General features: G+C 58.4%; 1 protein-coding gene across 1 annotated transcript in view; it reads right to left on the bottom strand.

The window, feature by feature from the left end:
• LOC139254650 (putative uncharacterized protein DDB_G0290521) overlaps positions 1-954 on the bottom strand; it is a 57528-nt gene extending 56574 nt beyond the window's left edge. The window contains exon 1 of the mRNA XM_070873772.1: positions 897-954. Coding sequence (XP_070729873.1) covers positions 897-901 — 5 coding nt within the window. The 5' untranslated portion in view covers positions 902-954. The remainder of the gene's footprint in view (positions 1-896) is intronic.
• Between the last annotated feature and the right edge of the window lie 18011 nt (positions 955-18965).

Raw genomic sequence — 18965 nt, 5'->3', positions numbered from 1 at the left:
AGGCTCGAGGGGCTGAATGGCCTCCTCCTGTTCCTAATGTACCAGGCTCGAGGGGCTGAATGGCCTCCTGTTCCTAATGTAACAGGATCGAGGGGCTGAATGGCCTCCTCCTGTTCCTAATGTAACAGGCTCGAGGGGCTGAATGGCCTCCTCCTGTTCCTGTGTAACAGGCTCGAGGGGCTGAACGGCCTCCTCCTGTTCCTAATGTAACAGGCCCGAGGGGCTGAATGGCCTCCTCCTGTTCCTGTGTAACAGGCTCGAGGGGCTGAATGGTCTCCTCCTGTTCCTAATGTACCAGGCTCGAGGGGCTGAATGGCCTCCTGCTGTTCCTAATGTAACAGGCTCGAGGGGCTGAATGGCCTCCTCCTGTTCCTAATGTAACAGGCTCGAGGGGCTGAACGGCCTCCTCCTGTTCCTAATGTAACAGGCTCGAGGGGCTGAATGGCCTCCTCCTGTTCCTAATGTAACAGGCTCGAGGGGCTGAATGGTCCCCTCCTGTTCCTAATGAAACAGGCTCGAGGGGCTGAACGGCCTCCTCCTGTCCCTAATGTAACAGGCTCGAGGGGCTGAACGGCCTCCTCCTGTTCCTAATGTAACAGACTCGAGGGGCTGAATGGCCTCCTCCTGTTCCTGTGTAACAGGCTCGAGGGGCTGAATGGCCTTCTCCTGTTCCTGTGTAACAGGCTCGAGGGACTGAATGGGCCTCCTCCTGTTCCTGTGTAACAGGCTCGAGGGGCTGAATGGCCTCCTCCTGTTCCTATGTTACTTCTGTAGAACAGTCTGTAATCACTCTGCAATTCAGAATTCAGGCTCCGTTTGATTGTGCAGGCCCCGCGACCCCCGACCCTGTAAAACCTCTGTCCGCTTAATTGGCATTGCTGAGAAATAAAACTCACTGCATCGATCAAAGCCTCTTATCCAAGTCTTCGTCCTCTCAGGGACACAGTCTGTCTCTCTGTGTCCTCTCTCTCTCTCTCTCTCTCTGTCCCTCCCTCTCTCTCTCTCTCTCTGTCCCTCCCTCTCTCTCTCTCTCTCTCTCTCCCTCCCTCCCTCTCTCTGCCTCTCTCTGTCCCTCCCTCTCTCTCTTTTTCCCTCCCTCCCTCTCTCTGTCTCTCTCTGTCCGTCCCTCTCTCTCTCTCTCCCTCCCTCCCTCTCTCTGTCTCTCTCTCTCTTTCTCTGTCTGTCCCTCCCTCTCTCTCCCTCTCTCTGTCGCTCCCTCTCTCTCTCTCTCTCCCTCCCTCCCTCTCTCTCTCTCTCTCTCTCTCCCTCCCTCCCTCTCTCTGCCTCTCTCTCTGTCCCTCCCTCTCTCTCTTTTTCCCTCCCTCCCTCTCTCTGTCTCTCTCTGTCTGTCCGTCCCTCTCTCTCTCTCTCCCTCCCTCCCTCTCTCTGTCTCTCTCTCTCTCTCTCCCTCCCTCCCTCTCTCTCTCTCTCTCCCTCCCTCTCTCTGCCTCTCTCTCTGTCCCTCCCTCTCTCTCTTTTTCCCTCTCTCCCTCTCTCTGTCCGTCCCCCTCTCTCTCTCCCTCCCTCCCTCGCTCTGTCTCTCTCTCTCTCTCTCTGTCTGTCCCTCCCTCTCTCTCCCTCTCTCTGTCGCTCCCTCTCTCTCTCTCTCTCTGTCTGTCCCTCCCTCTCTCTCCCTCACTCTCTCTTTGTCTCTCTCCATCCCACCCTCTCTCCCTCCCTCTCTCTCCCTCACTCTCTCTTTGTCTCTCTCCATCCCACCCTCTCTCCCTCCCTCCCTCCCTCTCTCACTCTCTCTTTGTCTCTCTCCATCCCACCCTCTCTCCCTCTCTCTCTCTCTCTCTCTCCCTCCCTCCCTCCCTCTCTCTCTGTCTCAATGGATTTAGGAATGAGCTGTAATACAGGGAGACACCAGGAGGGGGAGTGAGATATTTATTGAATGGTGAGAGATTGGAAAATATATTGGTGTTCGGAGGGACCTGGATGTACTTGTACACCAATCACAGAAAGTTAACATGCTGTTACAGCAAGCCATCATCATAGGCAGTCCCTCAGTATTGAGGAAGACTTGCTTCCACTCCAAAAGTGAGTTCTCAGGTGACTGAACAGTCCAATTTGGGAACCACAGACCCTGTCACAGGTGGGACAGACAGTGGTTGATGGAAGGGGAGGGTGGGACTGGTTTGCAGCACGCTCCTTCCGCTGCCTGCACTTGGTTTCTGCACGCTCTCGGCGACAAGACTCAAGGTGCTCAGCGCCCTCCCGGTTGTACTTCCTCCACTTAGGGCAGACTGGTCTTTGGCCAGGGGCTCCCAGGTGTCGGTGGGGATGTTGCACTTTATCAGGGAGGCTTTGAGGGTGTCCCTGTAACGTTTCCTCTGACCACCTTTGGCTCGCATGCCGTGTCGAAGCTCCGAGTAGAGCGCTTGTTTTGGGAGTCACATGTCGGGCATGCGGACAATGTGGCCCTGCCCAGCGGAGCTGGTCGAGTGTGGTCAGTGCTTCGATTCTGGGGATGTTGGCCTGGTCGAGGACGCTAACCTTGGCACATCTGTCCTCCCAGGGGATTTGTAGGATCTTGTGGAGCATCGTTGATGGTATTTATCCAGCGATTTGAGATGTCAGCTGTATATGGTCCACGTCTCTGAGCCATACAGGAGGGCGGGTATCACTACAGTCCTGTAGACCGAGCTTGGTGTCAGATTTCAGGGCCTGATCTTCGAACACAAGCGTTTGTTACAGCAAGCAATGAGAAAGGCAAATGGTATGTTAGCTTGTGTTACAAAGGGATTGGAGTATAAGAGCAAAGAAATGTTACTCCAACTATACAGGGCTCTGTTGAGGCCACATCTGGAGCACTGGTTACAGTTCTGGTCTCTTTATCCCAGCTTTTAAACTCCACTCTAATCGAGTAGTCAGAATCATATTCACAAACGTTATCCTAACCCTAACATGCAAATCACAAAGTCTGCTCCCAACCCTGAGAGCAAACCCTAATCCTGACTTCAAACCGGAACCCCAAGTGCCCCCTATCCTCACCCACCGAGCCACATGTGGAGATATTGGCGCAGGTGTCCAACAACCTGCTCAAAGGGGTCGCTTTTAAGGAGCGTCTTAAAGGAGGAGAGCGAGAGAGAGAGAGACAGGAGAGGTTTAGGGAGTGAATTCCAGAGCTTGGGGGGAGGTGGGGGGCGGAGTTTATTTCCCGCTTACTGCAGTCGATCTGTGATCATTGAAGTAAAGATCTAACTCTCAGAGAATCAGCCCACTCCACTGGCATCAAATTGCATCAGAATATAATGTATTTAGCAAGCCTGGACGGAAGGGGTGGAGCTTAATAGAATGGGATGTTGCACTTTATCAGGGAGGCTTTGAGGGTGTCCCTGGTCAAGGGCAGAATTAGAGGAGTGCAGAGATCTCGGGGTAGATTGTGGGCCTGGAGGAGATCACAGAGATAGGGAGGGGTGTAGGGGCTGGAGGGGGTTACAGAGATAGGGAGGGGTGTAGGGGCTGGAGGGGGTTACAGAGATAGGGAGGGGTGTAGGGGCTGGAGGGGGTTACAGAGATAGGGATGGGTGTAGGGGCTGGAGGGGGTTACAGAGATAGAGAGGGGTGTAGGGGCTGGAGGGGGTTACAGAGATAGGGATGGGTGTAGGGGCTGGAGGGGGTTACAGAGATAGAGAGGGGTGTCCGGGCTGGAGGGGGTTCCAGAGATAGGGAGGGGTGTCGGGGCTGGAGGGGGTTACAGAGATAGGGAGGGGTGTAGGGGCTGGAGGAGGTTACAGAGATAGGGAGGGGTGTAGGGGCTGGAGGAGGTTACAGAGATAGGGAGGGGTGTAGGGGCTGGAGGGGGTTACAGAGATAGGGAGGGGTGTCGGGGCTGGAGGGGGTTACAGAGATAGGGAGGGGTGTCGGGGCTGGAGGAGGTTACAGAGATAGGGAGGGATGTAGGGGCTGGAGGTTACAGAGATAGGAAGGGGTGTAGGGGCTGGAGGGGGTTACAGAGATAGGGAGGGGTGTCGGGGCTGGAGGGGGTTACAGAGATAGGGAGGGGTTTGGGGCTGGAGGAGGTTACAGAGACAGGAAGGGGTTTGGGGCTCGAGGGGGTTACAGAGATAGGGAGGGGTTTGGGGCTGGAGGAGGTTACAGAGATAGGGAGGGGTTTGGGGCTGGAGGAGGTTACAGAGATAGGGAGGGGTTTGGGGCTGGAGGGGGTTACAGAGCTAGGGAGGGGTTTGGGGCTGGAGGAGGTTACAGAGATGGGGAGGGGTGTAGGGGCTGGAGGTGGTTACAGAGATGGGGAGGGGTGTAGGGGCTGGAGGTGGTTACAGAGATAGGGAGGGGTTTGGGGCTGGAGGGGGTTACAGAGATAGGGAGGGGTTTGGGGCTGGAGGAGGTTACAGAGATAGGAAGGGGTTTGGGGCTGGAGGAGGTTACAGAGATAGGGAGGGGTTTGGGGCTGGAGGGGGTTACAGAGATAGGGAGGGGTTTGGGGCTGGAGGAGGTTACAGAGATAGGGAGGGGTGTAGGGGCTGGAGGTGGTTTCAGAGATGGGGAGGGGTGTCGGGGCTGGAGGGGGTTACAGAGATAGGGAGGGGTGTAGGGCTGGAGGAGGTTACAGAGATAGGGAGGGGTGTAGGGGCTGGAGGAGGTTACAGAGATGGGGAGGGGTGTAGGGGCTGGAGGAGGTTACAGAGATAGCGAGGGGTGTAGGGGCTGGAGGAGGTTACAGAGATAGGGAGGGTTGTAGGGGCTGGAGGAGGTTACAGAGATAGGGAGGGGTTTGGGGCTGGAGGAGGTTAGGGAGGGATGGAGGACCTGGAGGAGGTTACAGAGATAGGGAGGGGTGTCGGGGCTGGAGGTTACAGAGATAGGTAGGGGTTTGGGGCTGGAGGAGGTTACAGAGATAGGGAGGGGTGTAGGGGCTGGAGGTTACAGAGATAGGGAGCGGTTTGGGGCTGGAGGAGGTTACAGAGATAGGGAGGGGTTTGGGGCTGGAGGAGGTTAGGGAGGGATGGAGGACCTGGAGGAGGTTACAGAGATAGGTAGGGGTGTAGGGGCTGGAGGTTACAGAGATAGGGAGGGGTGTTGGGGCTGGAGGAGGTTACAGAGATGGGGAGGGGTGTCGGGGCTGGAGGAGGTTACAGAGATAGGGAGGGATGTAGGGGCTGGAGGAGGTTACAGAGATAGGGAGGGGTGTAGGGGCTGGAGGGGGTTACAGAGATAGAGAGGGGTGTCGGGGCTGGAGGGGGTTACAGAGATAGGGAGGGGTTAGGGGCTGGAGGAGGTTACAGAGATAGGGAGGGGTGTAGGAGCTGGAGGGGGTTACAGAGATAGGGAGGGGTGTAGGGGCTGGAGGGGGTTACAGAGATAGGGAAGGGTGTTGGGGCTGGAGGGGGTTACAGAGATAGGGAGGGGTTTGGGGCTGGAGGAGGTTACAGAGATAGGGAGGGGTGTCGGAGCTGGAGCGGGTTACAGAGATAGGGAGGGGTTTGGGGCTGGAGGAGGTTACAGCGATAGGGAGGGGTGTCCGGGCTGGAGGAGGTTACAGAGATAGGGAGAGGTGTAGGGGCTGGAGGAGGTTAGGAAGGGATGGAGGAGCTGGAGGAGGTTACAGAGATAGGGAGGGGTTTGGGGCTGGAGGAGGTTAGGGAGGGATGGAGGAGCTGCAGGAGGTTACAGAGATAGGGAGGGGTTTGGGGCTGGAGGAGGTTACAGAGATAGGGAGGGGTGTAGGGGCTGGAGGTGGTTACAGAGATAGGGAGGGGTGTAGAGGCTGGAGGTGGTTACAGAGATGGGGAGGGGTGTAGGGGCTGGAGGGGGTTACAGAGATAGGGAGGGGTGTAGGGGCTGGAGGGGGTTACAGAGATAGGGAGGGATGTAGGGGCTGGAGGGGGTTACAGAGATAGGGAGGGGTGTAGGGGCTGGAGGGGGTTACAGAGATAGGGAGGGGTGTAGGGGCTGGAGGAGGTTACAGAGATAGGGAGGGGTTTGGGGCTGGAGGAGGTTAGGGAGGGATGGAGGACCTGGAGGAGGTTACAGAGATAGGGAGGGGTGTAGGGGCTGGAGGTTACAGAGATAGGTAGGGGTTTGGGGCTGGAGGAGGTTACAGTGATAGGGAGGGGTGTAGGGGCTGGAGGTTACAGAGATAGGGAGCGGTTTGGGGCTGGAGGAGGTTACAGAGATAGGGAGGGGTTTGGGGCTGGAGGAGGTTAGGGAGGGATGGAGGACCTGGAGGAGGTTACAGAGATAGGGAGGGGTGTAGGGGCTGGAGGTTACAGAGATAGGGAGGGGTGTTGGGGCTGGAGGAGGTTACAGAGATGGGGAGGGGTGTAGGGGCTGGAGGAGGTTACAGAGATAGGGAGGGGTGTAGGGGCTGGAGGAGGTTACAGAGATAGGGAGGGGTGTAGGGGCTAGAGGAGGTTACAGAGATAGGGAGGGGTTTGGGGCTGGAGGAGGTTAGGGAGGGATGGAGGACCTGGAGGAGGTTACAGAGATAGGGAGGGGTGTAGGGGCTGGAGGTTACAGAGATAGGTAGGGGTTTGGGGCTGGAGGAGGTTACAGAGATAGGGAGGGGTGTAGGGGCTGGAGGTTACAGAGATAGGGAGCGGTTTGGGGCTGGAGGAGGTTACAGAGATAGGGAGGGGTTTGGGGCTGGAGGAGGTTAGGGAGGGATGGAGGACCTGGAGGAGGTTACAGAGATAGGGAGGGGTGTAGGGGCTGGAGGTTACAGAGATAGGGAAGGGTGTTGGGGCTGGAGGAGGTTACAGAGATGGGGAGGGGTGTAGGGGCTGGAGGAGGTTACAGAGATAGGGAGGGGTGTAGGGGCTGGAGGAGGTTACAGAGATAGGGAGGGGTGTAGGGGCTGGAGGGGGTTACAGAGATAGAGAGGGGTGTAGGGGCTGGAGGGGGTTACAGAGATAGGGAGGGGTTAGGGGCTGGAGGAGGTTACAGAGATAGGGAGGGGTGTAGGGGCTGGAGGGGGTTACTGAGATAGGGAGGGGTTAGGGGCTGGAGGAGGTTACAGAGATAGGGAGGGGTGTAGGGGCTGGAGGGGGTTACAGAGATAGGGAGGGGTGTAGGGGCTGGAGGGGGTTACAGAGATAGGGAAGGGTGTTGGGGCTGGAGGGGGTTACAGAGATAGGGAGGGATGTAGGGGCTGGAGGGGGTTACAGAGATAGGGAGGGGTTTGGGGCTGGAGGGGGTTACAGTGATAGGGAGGGGTTTGGGGCTGGAGGAGGTTACAGAGATAGGGAGGGGTGTCGGGGCTGGAGCGGGTTACAGAGATAGGGAGGGGTTTGGGGCTGGAGGAGGTTACAGCGATAGGGAGGGGTGTCCGGGCTGGAGGAGGTTAGGGAGGGATGGAGGAGCTGGAGGAGGTTACAGAGATAGGGAGGGGTTTGGGGCTGGAGGAGGTTAGGGAGGGATGGAGGAGCTGCAGGAGGTTACAGAGATAGGGAGGGGTTTGGGGCTGGAGGAGGTTACATAGATAGGGAGGGGTTTGGGGCTGGAGGGGGTTACAGAGATGAGGAGGGGTGTAGAGGCTGGAGGTGGTTACAGAGATGTGGAGGGGTGTAGGGGCTGGAGGGGGTTACAGAGATAGGGAGGGGTGTTGGGGCTGGAGGGGGTTACAGAGATAGGGAGGGATGTAGGGGCTGGAGGGGGTTACAGAGATAGGGAGGGATGTAGGGGCTGGAGGGGGTTACAGAGATAGGGAGGGGTGTAGGGGCTGGAGGGGGTTACAGAGATAGGGAGGGGTTTGGGGCTGGAGGAGGTTACAGAGATAGGGAGGGGTGTCCGGGCTGGAGGAGGTTACAGAGATAGGGAGAGGTGTAGGGGCTGGAGGAGGTTAGGGAGGGATGGAGGAGCTGGAGGAGGTTACAGAGATAGGGCGGGGTTTGGGGCTGGAGGAGGTTACAGAGATGGGGAGGGGGGTAGGGGCTGGAGGAGGTTACAGAGATAGGGAGGGGTGTAGGGGCTGAAGGAGGTTACAGAGATAGGGAGGGGTGTAGGGGCTGGAGGGGGTTACAGAGATAGAGAGGGGTGTAGGGGCAGGAGGGGGTTACAGAGATAGGGAGGGGTTAGGGGCTGGAGGAGGTTACAGAGATAGGGAGGGGTGTAGGGGCTGGAGGGGGTTACAGAGATAGGGAGGGGTGTAGGGGCTGGAGGAGGTTACAGAGATAGGGAGGGGTGTAGGGGCTGGAGGGGGTTACAGAGATAGGGAGGGGTGTAGGGGCTGGAGGGGGTTACAGAGATAGGGAGGGATGTAGGGGCTGGAGGGGGTTACAGAGATAGGGAGGGGTGTAGGGGCTGGAGGAGGTTAGGGAGGGATGGAGGAGCTGCAGGAGGTTACAGAGATAGGGAGGGACTTGGGGCTGGAGGAGGTTACAGAGATAGGGAGGGGTTTTGGGCTGGAGGGGGTTACAGAGATAGGGAGGGATGGAGGAGCTGGAGGAGGTTACAGAGATAGGGAGGGACTTGAGGCTGGAGGAGGTTACAGAGATAGGGAGAGGTGTAGGGGCAGGAGGAGGTTAGGGAGGGATGGAGGAGCTGGAGGAGGTTACAGAGATAGGGAGAGGTGTAGGGGCTGGAGGCGGTTAGGGAGGGATGGAGGAGCTGGAGGAGGTTACAGAGATAGGGAGGGCTGTAGGGGCTGGAGGGGGTTACAGAGATAGGGAGGGGTGTAGGGGCTGGAGGGGGTTACAGAGATAGGGATGGGTGTAGGGGCTGGAGTGGGTTACAGAGATAGAGAGGGGTGTAGGGGCTGGAGGGGGTTACAGAGATAGGGATGGGTGTAGGGGCTGGAGGGGGTTACAGAGATAGAGAGGGGTGTCCGGGCTGGAGGGGGTTCCAGAGATAGGGAGGGGTGTCGGGGCTGGAGGAGGTTACAGAGATAGGGAGGGGTGTAGGGGCTGGAGGTTACAGAGATAGGGAGGGGTGTAGGGGCTGGAGGGGGTTACAGAGATAGGGAGGGGTGTCGGGGCTGGAGGGGGTTACAGAGATAGGGAGGGGTGTAGGGGCTTGAGGGGGTTACAGAGATAGTGAGGGGTGTAGGGGCTGGAGGAGGTTACAGAGATAGGGAGGGGTGTAGTGGCTGGAGGGGGTTACAGAGATAGGGAGGGGTGTAGGGGCTGCAGGGGGTTACAGAGATAGGGAGGGGTTTGGGGCTGGAGGAGGTTACAGAGATAGGGAGGGGTGTCGGGGCTGGAGGGGGTTACAGAGATAGGGAGGGGTTTGGGGCTGGAGGAGGTTACAGAGATAGGTAGGGGTGTCCGGGCGGGAGGAGGTTACAGAGATAGGGAGAGGTGTAGGGGCTGGAGCAGGTTAGGGAGGGATGGAGGAGCTGGAGGAGGTTACAGAGATAGGGAGGGGTTTGGGGCTGGAGGAGGTTAGGGAGGGATGGAGGAGCTGGAGGAGGTTACAGAGATAGGGAGGGGTTTGGGGCTGGAGGAGGTTACAGAGACAGGGAGGGGTTTGGGGCTCGAGGGGGTTACAGAGATAGGGAGGGGTTTGGGGCTGGAGGAGGTTACAGAGATAGGGAGGGGTTTGGGGCTGGAGGAGGTTACAGAGATAGGGAGGGGTTTGGGGCTGGAGGGGGTTACAGAGCTAGGGAGGGGTTTGGGGCTGGAGGAGGTTACAGAGATGGGGAGGGGTGTAGGGGCTGGAGGTGGTTACAGAGATGGGGAGGGGTGTAGGGGCTGGAGGTGGTTACAGAGATAGGGAGGGGTTTGGGGCTGGAGGGGGTTACAGAGATAGGGAGGGGTTTGGGGCTGGAGGAGGTTACAGAGATAGGAAGGGGTTTGGGGCTGGAGGAGGTTACAGAGATAGGGAGGGGTTTGGGGCTGGAGGGGGTTACAGAGATAGGGAGGGGTTTGGGGCTGGAGGAGGTTACAGAGATAGGGAGGGGTGTAGGGGCTGGAGGTGGTTTCAGAGATGGGGAGGGGTGTCGGGGCTGGAGGGGGTTACAGAGATAGGGAGGGGTGTAGGGCTGGAGGAGGTTACAGAGATAGGGAGGGGTGTAGGGGCTGGAGGAGGTTACAGAGATGGGGAGGGGTGTAGGGGCTGGAGGAGGTTACAGAGATAGCGAGGGGTGTAGGGGCTGGAGGAGGTTACAGAGATAGGGAGGGGTGTAGGGGCTGGAGGAGGTTACAGAGATAGGGAGGGGTTTGGGGCTGGAGGAGGTTAGGGAGGGATGGAGGACCTGGAGGAGGTTACAGAGATAGGGAGGGGTGTCGGGGCTGGAGGTTACAGAGATAGGTAGGGGTTTGGGGCTGGAGGAGGTTACAGAGATAGGGAGGGGTGTAGGGGCTGGAGGTTACAGAGATAGGGAGCGGTTTGGGGCTGGAGGAGGTTACAGAGATAGGGAGGGGTTTGGGGCTGGAGGAGGTTAGGGAGGGATGGAGGACCTGGAGGAGGTTATAGATAGGTAGGGGTGTAGGGGCTGGAGGTTACAGAGATAGGGAGGGGTGTTGGGGCTGGAGGAGGTTACAGAGATGGGGAGGGGTGTCGGGGCTGGAGGAGGTTACAGAGATAGGGAGGGATGTAGGGGCTGGAGGAGGTTACAGAGATAGGGAGGGGTGTAGGGGCTGGAGGGGGTTACAGAGATAGAGAGGGGTGTCGGGGCTGGAGGGGGTTACAGAGATAGGGAGGGGTTAGGGGCTGGAGGAGGTTACAGAGATAGGGAGGGGTGTAGGGGCTGGAGGGGGTTACAGAGATAGGGAGGGGTGTAGGGGCTGGAGGGAGTTACAGAGATAGGGAAGGGTGTTGGGGCTGGAGGGGGTTACAGAGATAGGGAGGGGTTTGGGGCTGGAGGAGGTTACAGAGATAGGGAGGGGTGTCGGAGCTGGAGCGGGTTACAGAGATAGGGAGGGGTTTGGGGCTGGAGGAGGTTACAGCGATAGGGAGGGGTGTCCGGGCTGGAGGAGGTTACAGAGATAGGGAGAGGTGTAGGGGCTGGAGGAGGTTAGGGAGGGATGGAGGAGCTGGAGGAGGTTACAGAGATAGGGAGGGGTTTGGGGCTGGAGGAGGTTAGGGAGGGATGGAGGAGCTGCAGGAGGTTACAGAGATAGGGAGGGGTTTGGGGCTGGAGGAGGTTACAGAGATAGGGAGGGGTGTAGGGGCTGGAGGTGGTTACAGAGATAGGGAGGGGTGTAGAGGCTGGAGGTGGTTACAGAGATGGGGAGGGGTGTAGGGGCTGGAGGGGGTTACAGAGATAGGGAGGGGTGTAGGGGCTGGAGGGGGTTACAGAGATAGGGAGGGATGTAGGGGCTGGAGGGGGTTACAGAGATAGGGAGGGGTGTAGGGGCTGGAGGAGGTTACAGAGATAGGGAGGGGTTTGGGGCTGGAGGAGGTTAGGGAGGGATGGAGGACCTGGAGGAGGTTACAGAGATAGGGAGGGGTGTAGGGGCTGGAGGTTACAGAGATAGGTAGGGGTTTGGGGCTGGAGGAGGTTACAGAGATAGGGAGGGGTGTAGGGGCTGGAGGTTACAGAGATAGGGAGCGGTTTGGGGCTGGAGGAGGTTACAGAGATAGGGAGGGGTTTGGGGCTGGAGGAGGTTAGGGAGGGATGGAGGACCTGGAGGAGGTTACAGAGATAGGGAGGGGTGTAGGTTACAGAGATAGGGAGGGGTGTTGGGGCTGGAGGAGGTTACAGAGATGGGGAGGGGTGTAGGGGCTGGAGGAGGTTACAGAGATAGGGAGGGGTGTAGGGGCTGGAGGAGGTTACAGAGATAGGGAGGGGTGTAGGGGCTAGAGGAGGTTACAGAGATAGGGAGGGGTTTGGGGCTGGAGGAGGTTAGGGAGGGATGGAGGACCTGGAGGAGGTTACAGAGATAGGGAGGGGTGTAGGGGCTGGAGGTTACAGAGATAGGTAGGGGTTTGGGGCTGGAGGAGGTTACAGAGATAGGGAGGGGTGTAGGGGCTGGAGGTTACAGAGATAGGGAGCGGTTTGGGGCTGGAGGAGGTTACAGAGATAGGGAGGGGTTTGGGGCTGGAGGAGGTTAGGGAGGGATGGAGGACCTGGAGGAGGTTACAGAGATAGGGAGGGGTGTAGGGGCTGGAGGTTACAGAGATAGGGAGGGGTGTTGGGGCTGGAGGAGGTTACAGAGATGGGGAGGGGTGTAGGGGCTGGAGGAGGTTACAGAGATAGGGAGGGGTGTAGGGGCTGGAGGAGGTTACAGAGATAGGGAGGGGTGTAGGGGCTGGAGGGGGTTACAGAGATAGAGAGGGGTGTAGGGGCTGGAGGGGGTTACAGAGATAGGGAGGGGTTAGGGGCTGGAGGAGGTTACAGAGATAGGGAGGGGTGTAGGGGCTGGAGGGGGTTACTGAGATAGGGAGGGGTTAGGGGCTGGAGGAGGTTACAGAGATAGGGAGGGGTGTAGGGGCTGGAGGGGGTTACAGAGATAGGGAGGGGTGTAGGGGCTGGAGGGGGTTACAGAGATAGGGAAGGGTGTTGGGGCTGGAGGGGGTTACAGAGATAGGGAGGGATGTAGGGGCTGGAGGGGGTTACAGAGATAGGGAGGGGTTTGGGGCTGGAGGGGGTTACAGTGATAGGGAGGGGTTTGGGGCTGGAGGAGGTTACAGAGATAGGGAGGGGTGTCGGGGCTGGAGCGGGTTACAGAGATAGGGAGGGGTTTGGGGCTGGAGGAGGTTACAGCGATAGGGAGGGGTGTCCGGGCTGGAGGAGGTTAGGGAGGGATGGAGGAGCTGGAGGAGGTTACAGAGATAGGGAGGGGTTTGGGGCTGGAGGAGGTTAGGGAGGGATGGAGGAGCTGCAGGAGGTTACAGAGATAGGGAGGGGTTTGGGGCTGGAGGAGGTTACATAGATAGGGAGGGGTTTGGGGCTGGAGGGGGTTACAGAGATGAGGAGGGGTGTAGAGGCTGGAGGTGGTTACAGAGATGTGGAGGGGTGTAGGGGCTGGAGGGGGTTACAGAGATAGGGAGGGGTGTTGGGGCTGGAGGGGGTTACAGAGATAGGGAGGGATGTAGGGGCTGGAGGGGGTTACAGAGATAGGGAGGGATGTAGGGGCTGGAGGGGGTTACAGAGATAGGGAGTGGTGTAGGGGCTGGAGGGGGTTACAGAGATAGGGAGGGGTTTGGGGCTGGAGGAGGTTACAGAGATAGGGAGGGGTGTCCGGGCTGGAGGAGGTTACAGAGATAGGGAGAGGTGTAGGGGCTGGAGGAGGTTAGGGAGGGATGGAGGAGCTGGAGGAGGTTACAGAGATAGGGCGGGGTTTGGGGCTGGAGGAGGTTACAGAGATGGGGAGGGGTGTAGGGGCTGGAGGAGGTTACAGAGATAGGGAGGGGTGTAGGGGCTGAAGGAGGTTACAGAGATAGGGAGGGGTGTAGGGGCTGGAGGGGGTTACAGAGATAGAGAGGGGTGTAGGGGCAGGAGGGGGTTACAGAGATAGGGAGGGGTTAGGGGCTGGAGGAGGTTACAGAGATAGGGAGGGGTGTAGGGGCTGGAGGGGGTTACTGAGATAGGGAGGGGTTAGGGGCTGGAGGAGGTTACAGAGATAGGGAGGGGTGTAGGGGCTGGAGGGGGTTACAGAGATAGGGAGGGGTGTAGGGGCTGGAGGGGGTTACAGAGATAGGGAGGGATGTAGGGGCTGGAGGGGGTTACAGAGATAGGGAGGGGTGTAGGGGCTGGAGGAGGTTAGGGAGGGATGGAGGAGCTGCAGGAGGTTACAGAGATAGGGAGGGACTTGGGGCTGGAGGAGGTTACAGAGATAGGGAGGGGTTTTGGGCTGGAGGGGGTTACAGAGATAGGGAGGGATGGAGGAGCTGGAGGAGGTTACAGAGATAGGGAGGGACTTGAGGCTGGAGGAGGTTACAGAGATAGGGAGAGGTGTAGGGGCTGGAGGAGGTTTGGGAGGGATGGAGGAGCTGGAGGAGGTTACAGAGATAGGGAGAGGTGTAGGGGCTGGAGGAGGTTAGGGAGGGATGGAGGAGCTGGAGGAGGTTACAGAGATAGGGAGGGGTGTAGGGACTGGAGGAGGTTACAGAGATAGGGAGAGGTGTAGGGGCTGGAGGAGGTTAGGGAGGGATGGAGGAGCTGGAGGAGGTTACAGAGATAGGGAGGGGTTTGGGGCTGGAGGGGGTTACAGATATAGGGAGGGGTGTAGGGGCAGGAGGGGGTTACAGAGATAGGGAGGGGTTTGGGGCTGGAGGAGGTTACAGAGATAGGGAGGGGTGTAGGGGCAGGAGGGGGTTACAGAGATAGGGAGGGGTTTGGGGCTGGAGGGGGTTACAGAGATAGGGAGGGGTTTGGGGCTGGAGGAGGTTAGGGAGGGATGGAGGAGCTGGAGGAGGTTACAGAGATAGGGAGGGGTTTGGGGCTGGAGGGGGTTACAGAGATAGGGAGGGGTGTAGGGGCTGGAGGAGGTTAGGGAGGGATGGAGGAGCTGGAGGAGGTTACAGAGATAGGGAGGGGTTTGGGGCTGGAGGGGGTTACAGAGATAGGGAGGGGTGTAGGGGCAGGAGGGGGTTACAGAGATAGGGAGGGGTTTGGGGCTGGAGGAGGTTACAGAGATAGGGAGGGTGTAGGGGCTGGAGGAGGTTACAGAGATAGGGAGGGGTTTGGGGCTGGAGGAGGTTACAGAGATAGGGAGGGGTTTGGGGCTGGAGGAGGTTAGGGAGGGATGGAGGAGCTGGAGGAGGTTACAGAGATAGGGAGGGGTGTAGGGGCTGGAGGTTACAGAGATAGGGAGGGGTTTGGGGCTGGAGGAGGTTAGGGAGGGATGGAGGAGCTGGAGGAGGTTACAGAGATAGGGAGGGGTTTGGGGCTGGAGGGGGTTACAGAGATAGGGAGGGGTGTAGGGGCAGGAGGGGGTTACAGAGATAGGGAGGGGTTTGGGGCTGGAGGAGGTTACAGAGATAGGGAGGGTGTAGGGGCTGGAGGAGGTTACAGAGATAGGGAGGGGTTTGGGGCTGGAGGAGGTTACAGAGATAGGGAGGGGTTTGGGGCTGGAGGAGGTTAGGGAGGGATGGAGGAGCTGGAGGAGGTTACAGAGATAGGGAGGGGTTTGGGGCTGGAGGGGGTTACAGAGATAGGGAGGGGTGTAGGGGCAGGAGGGGGTTACAGAGATAGGGAGGGGTTTGGGGCTGGAGGAGGTTACAGAGATAGGGAGGGGTGTCGGGGCTGGAGGAGGTTACAGAGATAGGGAGAGGTGTAGGGGCTGGAGGAGGTTACAGAGATAGGGAGGGGTTTGGGGCTGGAGGAGGTTACAGAGATAGGGAGGGGTTTGGGGCTGGAGGAGGTTAGGGAGGGATGGAGGAGCTGGAGGAGGTTACAGAGATAGAAACATAGAAACATAGAAATTTACAGGGCAGAAGGAGGCCATTCCGGCCCATCGTGTCTGCACCGGCCGACAAAGAGCCGCACGGCCCTCGGTCAGCAGGCCGAAAGGTTACATACCAACCCATGAACAATGACGGAAAGGCAAAGAGCACCCAGCCCAACCAGTCTGCCCCACACCTGTGCAACACCCCTTATACTAAAAATATCTGATAGTGCGGCGCTCCCTCAGTACTGCCCCTCCGACCGTGCGGCGTTCCCTCAGTACCGCTCCTCTGACAGTGTGGCACTCCCTCAGTACTGCCCCTCCGACAGTGCAGTACTCCCTCAGTATTGCCCCTCCGACAGTGCGGCACTCCCTCAGTACTGCCCCTCCGACAGTGCGGCGCTCCCTCAGTACTGCCCCTCCAACAGTGCGGCACTCCCTTATTACTGTCCCTCCGATAGTGCGGCACTCCCTCAGTACTGCCCCTCCGACAGTGCGGCACTCCCTCAGTACTGACCCTCCGACAGTGCGGCACTCCCTCAGTACTGCCCCTCCGACAGTGCGGCACTCCCTCAGTACTGACCCTCCGACAGTGCGGCACTCCCTCAGTACTGACCTTACGACAGTGCGGCACTCCCTCAGTACTGCCCCTCCGACAGTACGCCGCTCCCTCAGTACTGCCCCTCCGATAGTGCGGCACTCCCTCAGTACTGCCCCTCCGACAGTGCGGCACTCCCTCAGTACTGACCCTCCGACAGTGCGGCACTCCCTCAGTACTGACCCTCCGACAGTGCGGCACTCCCTCAGTACTGACCTTACGACAGTGCGGCACTCCATCAGTACTGCCCCTCCGACAGTGCGCCGCTCCCTCAGTACTGCCCCTCCGACAGTGCGGCACTCCCTCAGTACCGCCCCTCCGACAGTGCGGCGCTCCCTCAGTACTGCCCCTCCGACAGTGCGGCACTCCCTCAGTACTGCCCCTCCGACAGTGCGCCGCTCCCTCAGTATTGCCCCTCCGACAGTGCGCCGCTCCCTCAGTACTGCCCCTCCGACAGTGCGGCGCTCCCTCAGTACTGCCCCTCCGACAGTGCGGCACTCCCTCAGTACTGCCCCTCCGACAGTGCGCCGCTCCCTCAGTACTGACCTTACGACAGTGCGGCACTCCCTCAGTACTGCCCCTCCGACAGTGCGGCGCTCCCTCAGTACTGCCCCTCCGACAGTGCGGCACTCCCTCAGTACTGCCCCTCCGACAGTGCGCCGCTCCCTCAGTACTGCCCCTCCGACAGTGCGGCGCTCCCTCAGTACTGCCCCTCCGACAGTGCGGCACTCCCTCAGTACTGCCCCTCCGACAGTGCGCCGCTCCCTCAGTACTGACCTTACGACAGTGCGGCACTCCCTCAGTACTGCCCCTCCGACAGTGCGCCGCTCCCTCAGTACTGCCCCTCCGACAGTGCGGCGCTCCCTCAGTACTGCCCCTCCGACAGTGCGGCACTCCCTCAGTACTGCCCCTCCGACAGTGCGCCGCTCCCTCAGTACTGCCCCTCCGACAGTGCGGCGCTCCCTCAGTACTGACCTTACGACAGTGCGGCACTCCCTCAGTACTGCCCCTCCGACAGTGCGGCGCTCCCTCAGTACTGACCCTCTGACAGTGCGGCACTCCCTCAGTACTGCCCCTCCGACAGTGCGCCGCTCCCTCAGTACTGCCCCTCCGACAGTGCGGCGCTCCCTCAGTACTGCCCCTCCGACAGTGCGGCACTCCCTCAGTACTGACCCTCCGACAGTGCGGTGCTCCCTCAGTACTGCCCCTCCGACAGTGCGGCGCTCCCTCAGTACTGCCCCTCCGACAGTGCGGCACTCCCTCAGTACTGACCCTCCGACAGTGCGGTGCTCCCTCAGTACTGCCCCTCCGACAGTGCGGCACTCCCTCAGTACTGCCCCTCCGACAGTGCGGCACTCCCTCAGTACTGCCCCTCCGACAGTGCGGCACTCCCTCAGTACTGCCCCTCCGACAGTGCGGCACTCCCTCAGTACTGCCCCTCCGACAGTGCGGCACTCCCTCAGTACTGCCCCTCCGACAGTGCGGCACTCCCTCAGTACTGACCCTCCGACAGTGCGGCGCTCCCTCAGTACTGCCCCTCCGACAGTGCGGCGCTCCCTCAGTACTGCCCCTCCGACAGTGCGGCACTCCCTCAGTACTGCCCCTCCGACAGTGCGGTGCTCCCTCAGTACTGCCCCTCCGACAGTGCGGCGCTCCCTCAGTACTAACGTTGGGAATGTCGGCCTAGATTTCTGTGTTCAAGTCTCTGGAGTGGGACTGGAACTCGCAACATTTGAGTCAGAGCGGAGGGAGTGCAGCCCATTGAGCCAAGGCTGGAGGAGATTATTCTCACTGACTCACACTGAAAAAGAGATAATTTATAAATATGTAGGCACAATTCCCACCCAGATTCCTCACCCCAGCTGTGTGTTAAAAATGCATTCATTCTCAAACGATTGCCTTTAAACAGCATCTCCGCAGTGGAAAAACTCCACCCAGAGGGTTTAAATCTCAATGGAAACTCGTGCAACACTGCATCAGTTCCAACTTTGACCGGGACCTGCGGCCTCTCTGGCCTGAGACACTCACCCACCCCCCAGGACTCTCTCCTTGCTCCCAGCTTGGATGCACCCTCACTATCCCAGCCACCCAGGTCCCAGTCCCTCAGCATCATCTCACCGACTGCCACTCAGAAATAATCCAGTCAATCCCCAGCCTCCCGGGTCTGCATCAGGAGCGAGAGCCATTAATTAAATATTAATAATCTTAAAGAGAGAGAGAGAGAGAGAGACAAAGGCAGAGCGAGAGAGAGACAGACATAGGCACACACACTGATAGAGAAACCGAGACACACACAGACTCTCGCACACACGTGCACTCACGGGCAAAGGGAGAGACACATCCAGAGACAGTCAGAGACACAGATTCTCTCTCTCGCTTACACAGAGAGACACACACACATATACAGAGAGAGACACACACACATATACAGAGAGAGACACACACATATACAGAGAGAGACACACACACATATACAGAGAGAGACACACACATATACAGAGAGAGACACACACACATATACAGAGAGAGACACACACACATATACAGAGAGAGACACACACACATATACAGAGAGACACACACACATATACAGAGAGAGACACACACACATATACAGAGAGAGACACACACACATATACAGAGAGAGACACACACACATATACAGAGAGAGACACACACACATATACAGAGAGACACACACACATATACAGAGAGAGACACACACACAAATACAGAGACGCATACACATACAGATAAACACACACACAGAGATACATAGACCCATACATACACACAGAGAGAGATAGACACACACACACTCCCACACAGATACACATACACAAAGATAAACACACACACACGCAGAGATAGAGACACATACATACACACACAGACAGAGAGAGAGATAAACACACACACATACACACAGAGATACAGAGAGAGACACACACACACACACACCCACCCACCCACACACAGATACAGAGACAGCCACACAGAGAGAGACAGAGACACGTACAGAGACACACACAGATGCAGAGACACAAAAAGATACACACACACACATCACCATCATCATAGGCAGTCCCTCGGAGGCGCGGATGACTTGCTTCCACTCTAAAAGTGAG

The sequence above is a fragment of the Pristiophorus japonicus genome, unplaced genomic scaffold (assembly GCF_044704955.1).
Source record: "Pristiophorus japonicus isolate sPriJap1 unplaced genomic scaffold, sPriJap1.hap1 HAP1_SCAFFOLD_565, whole genome shotgun sequence".
Classification (NCBI taxonomy): Eukaryota; Metazoa; Chordata; class Chondrichthyes; family Pristiophoridae; genus Pristiophorus; species Pristiophorus japonicus.
This window is presented reverse-complemented; position numbering and strand designations above follow the sequence as displayed.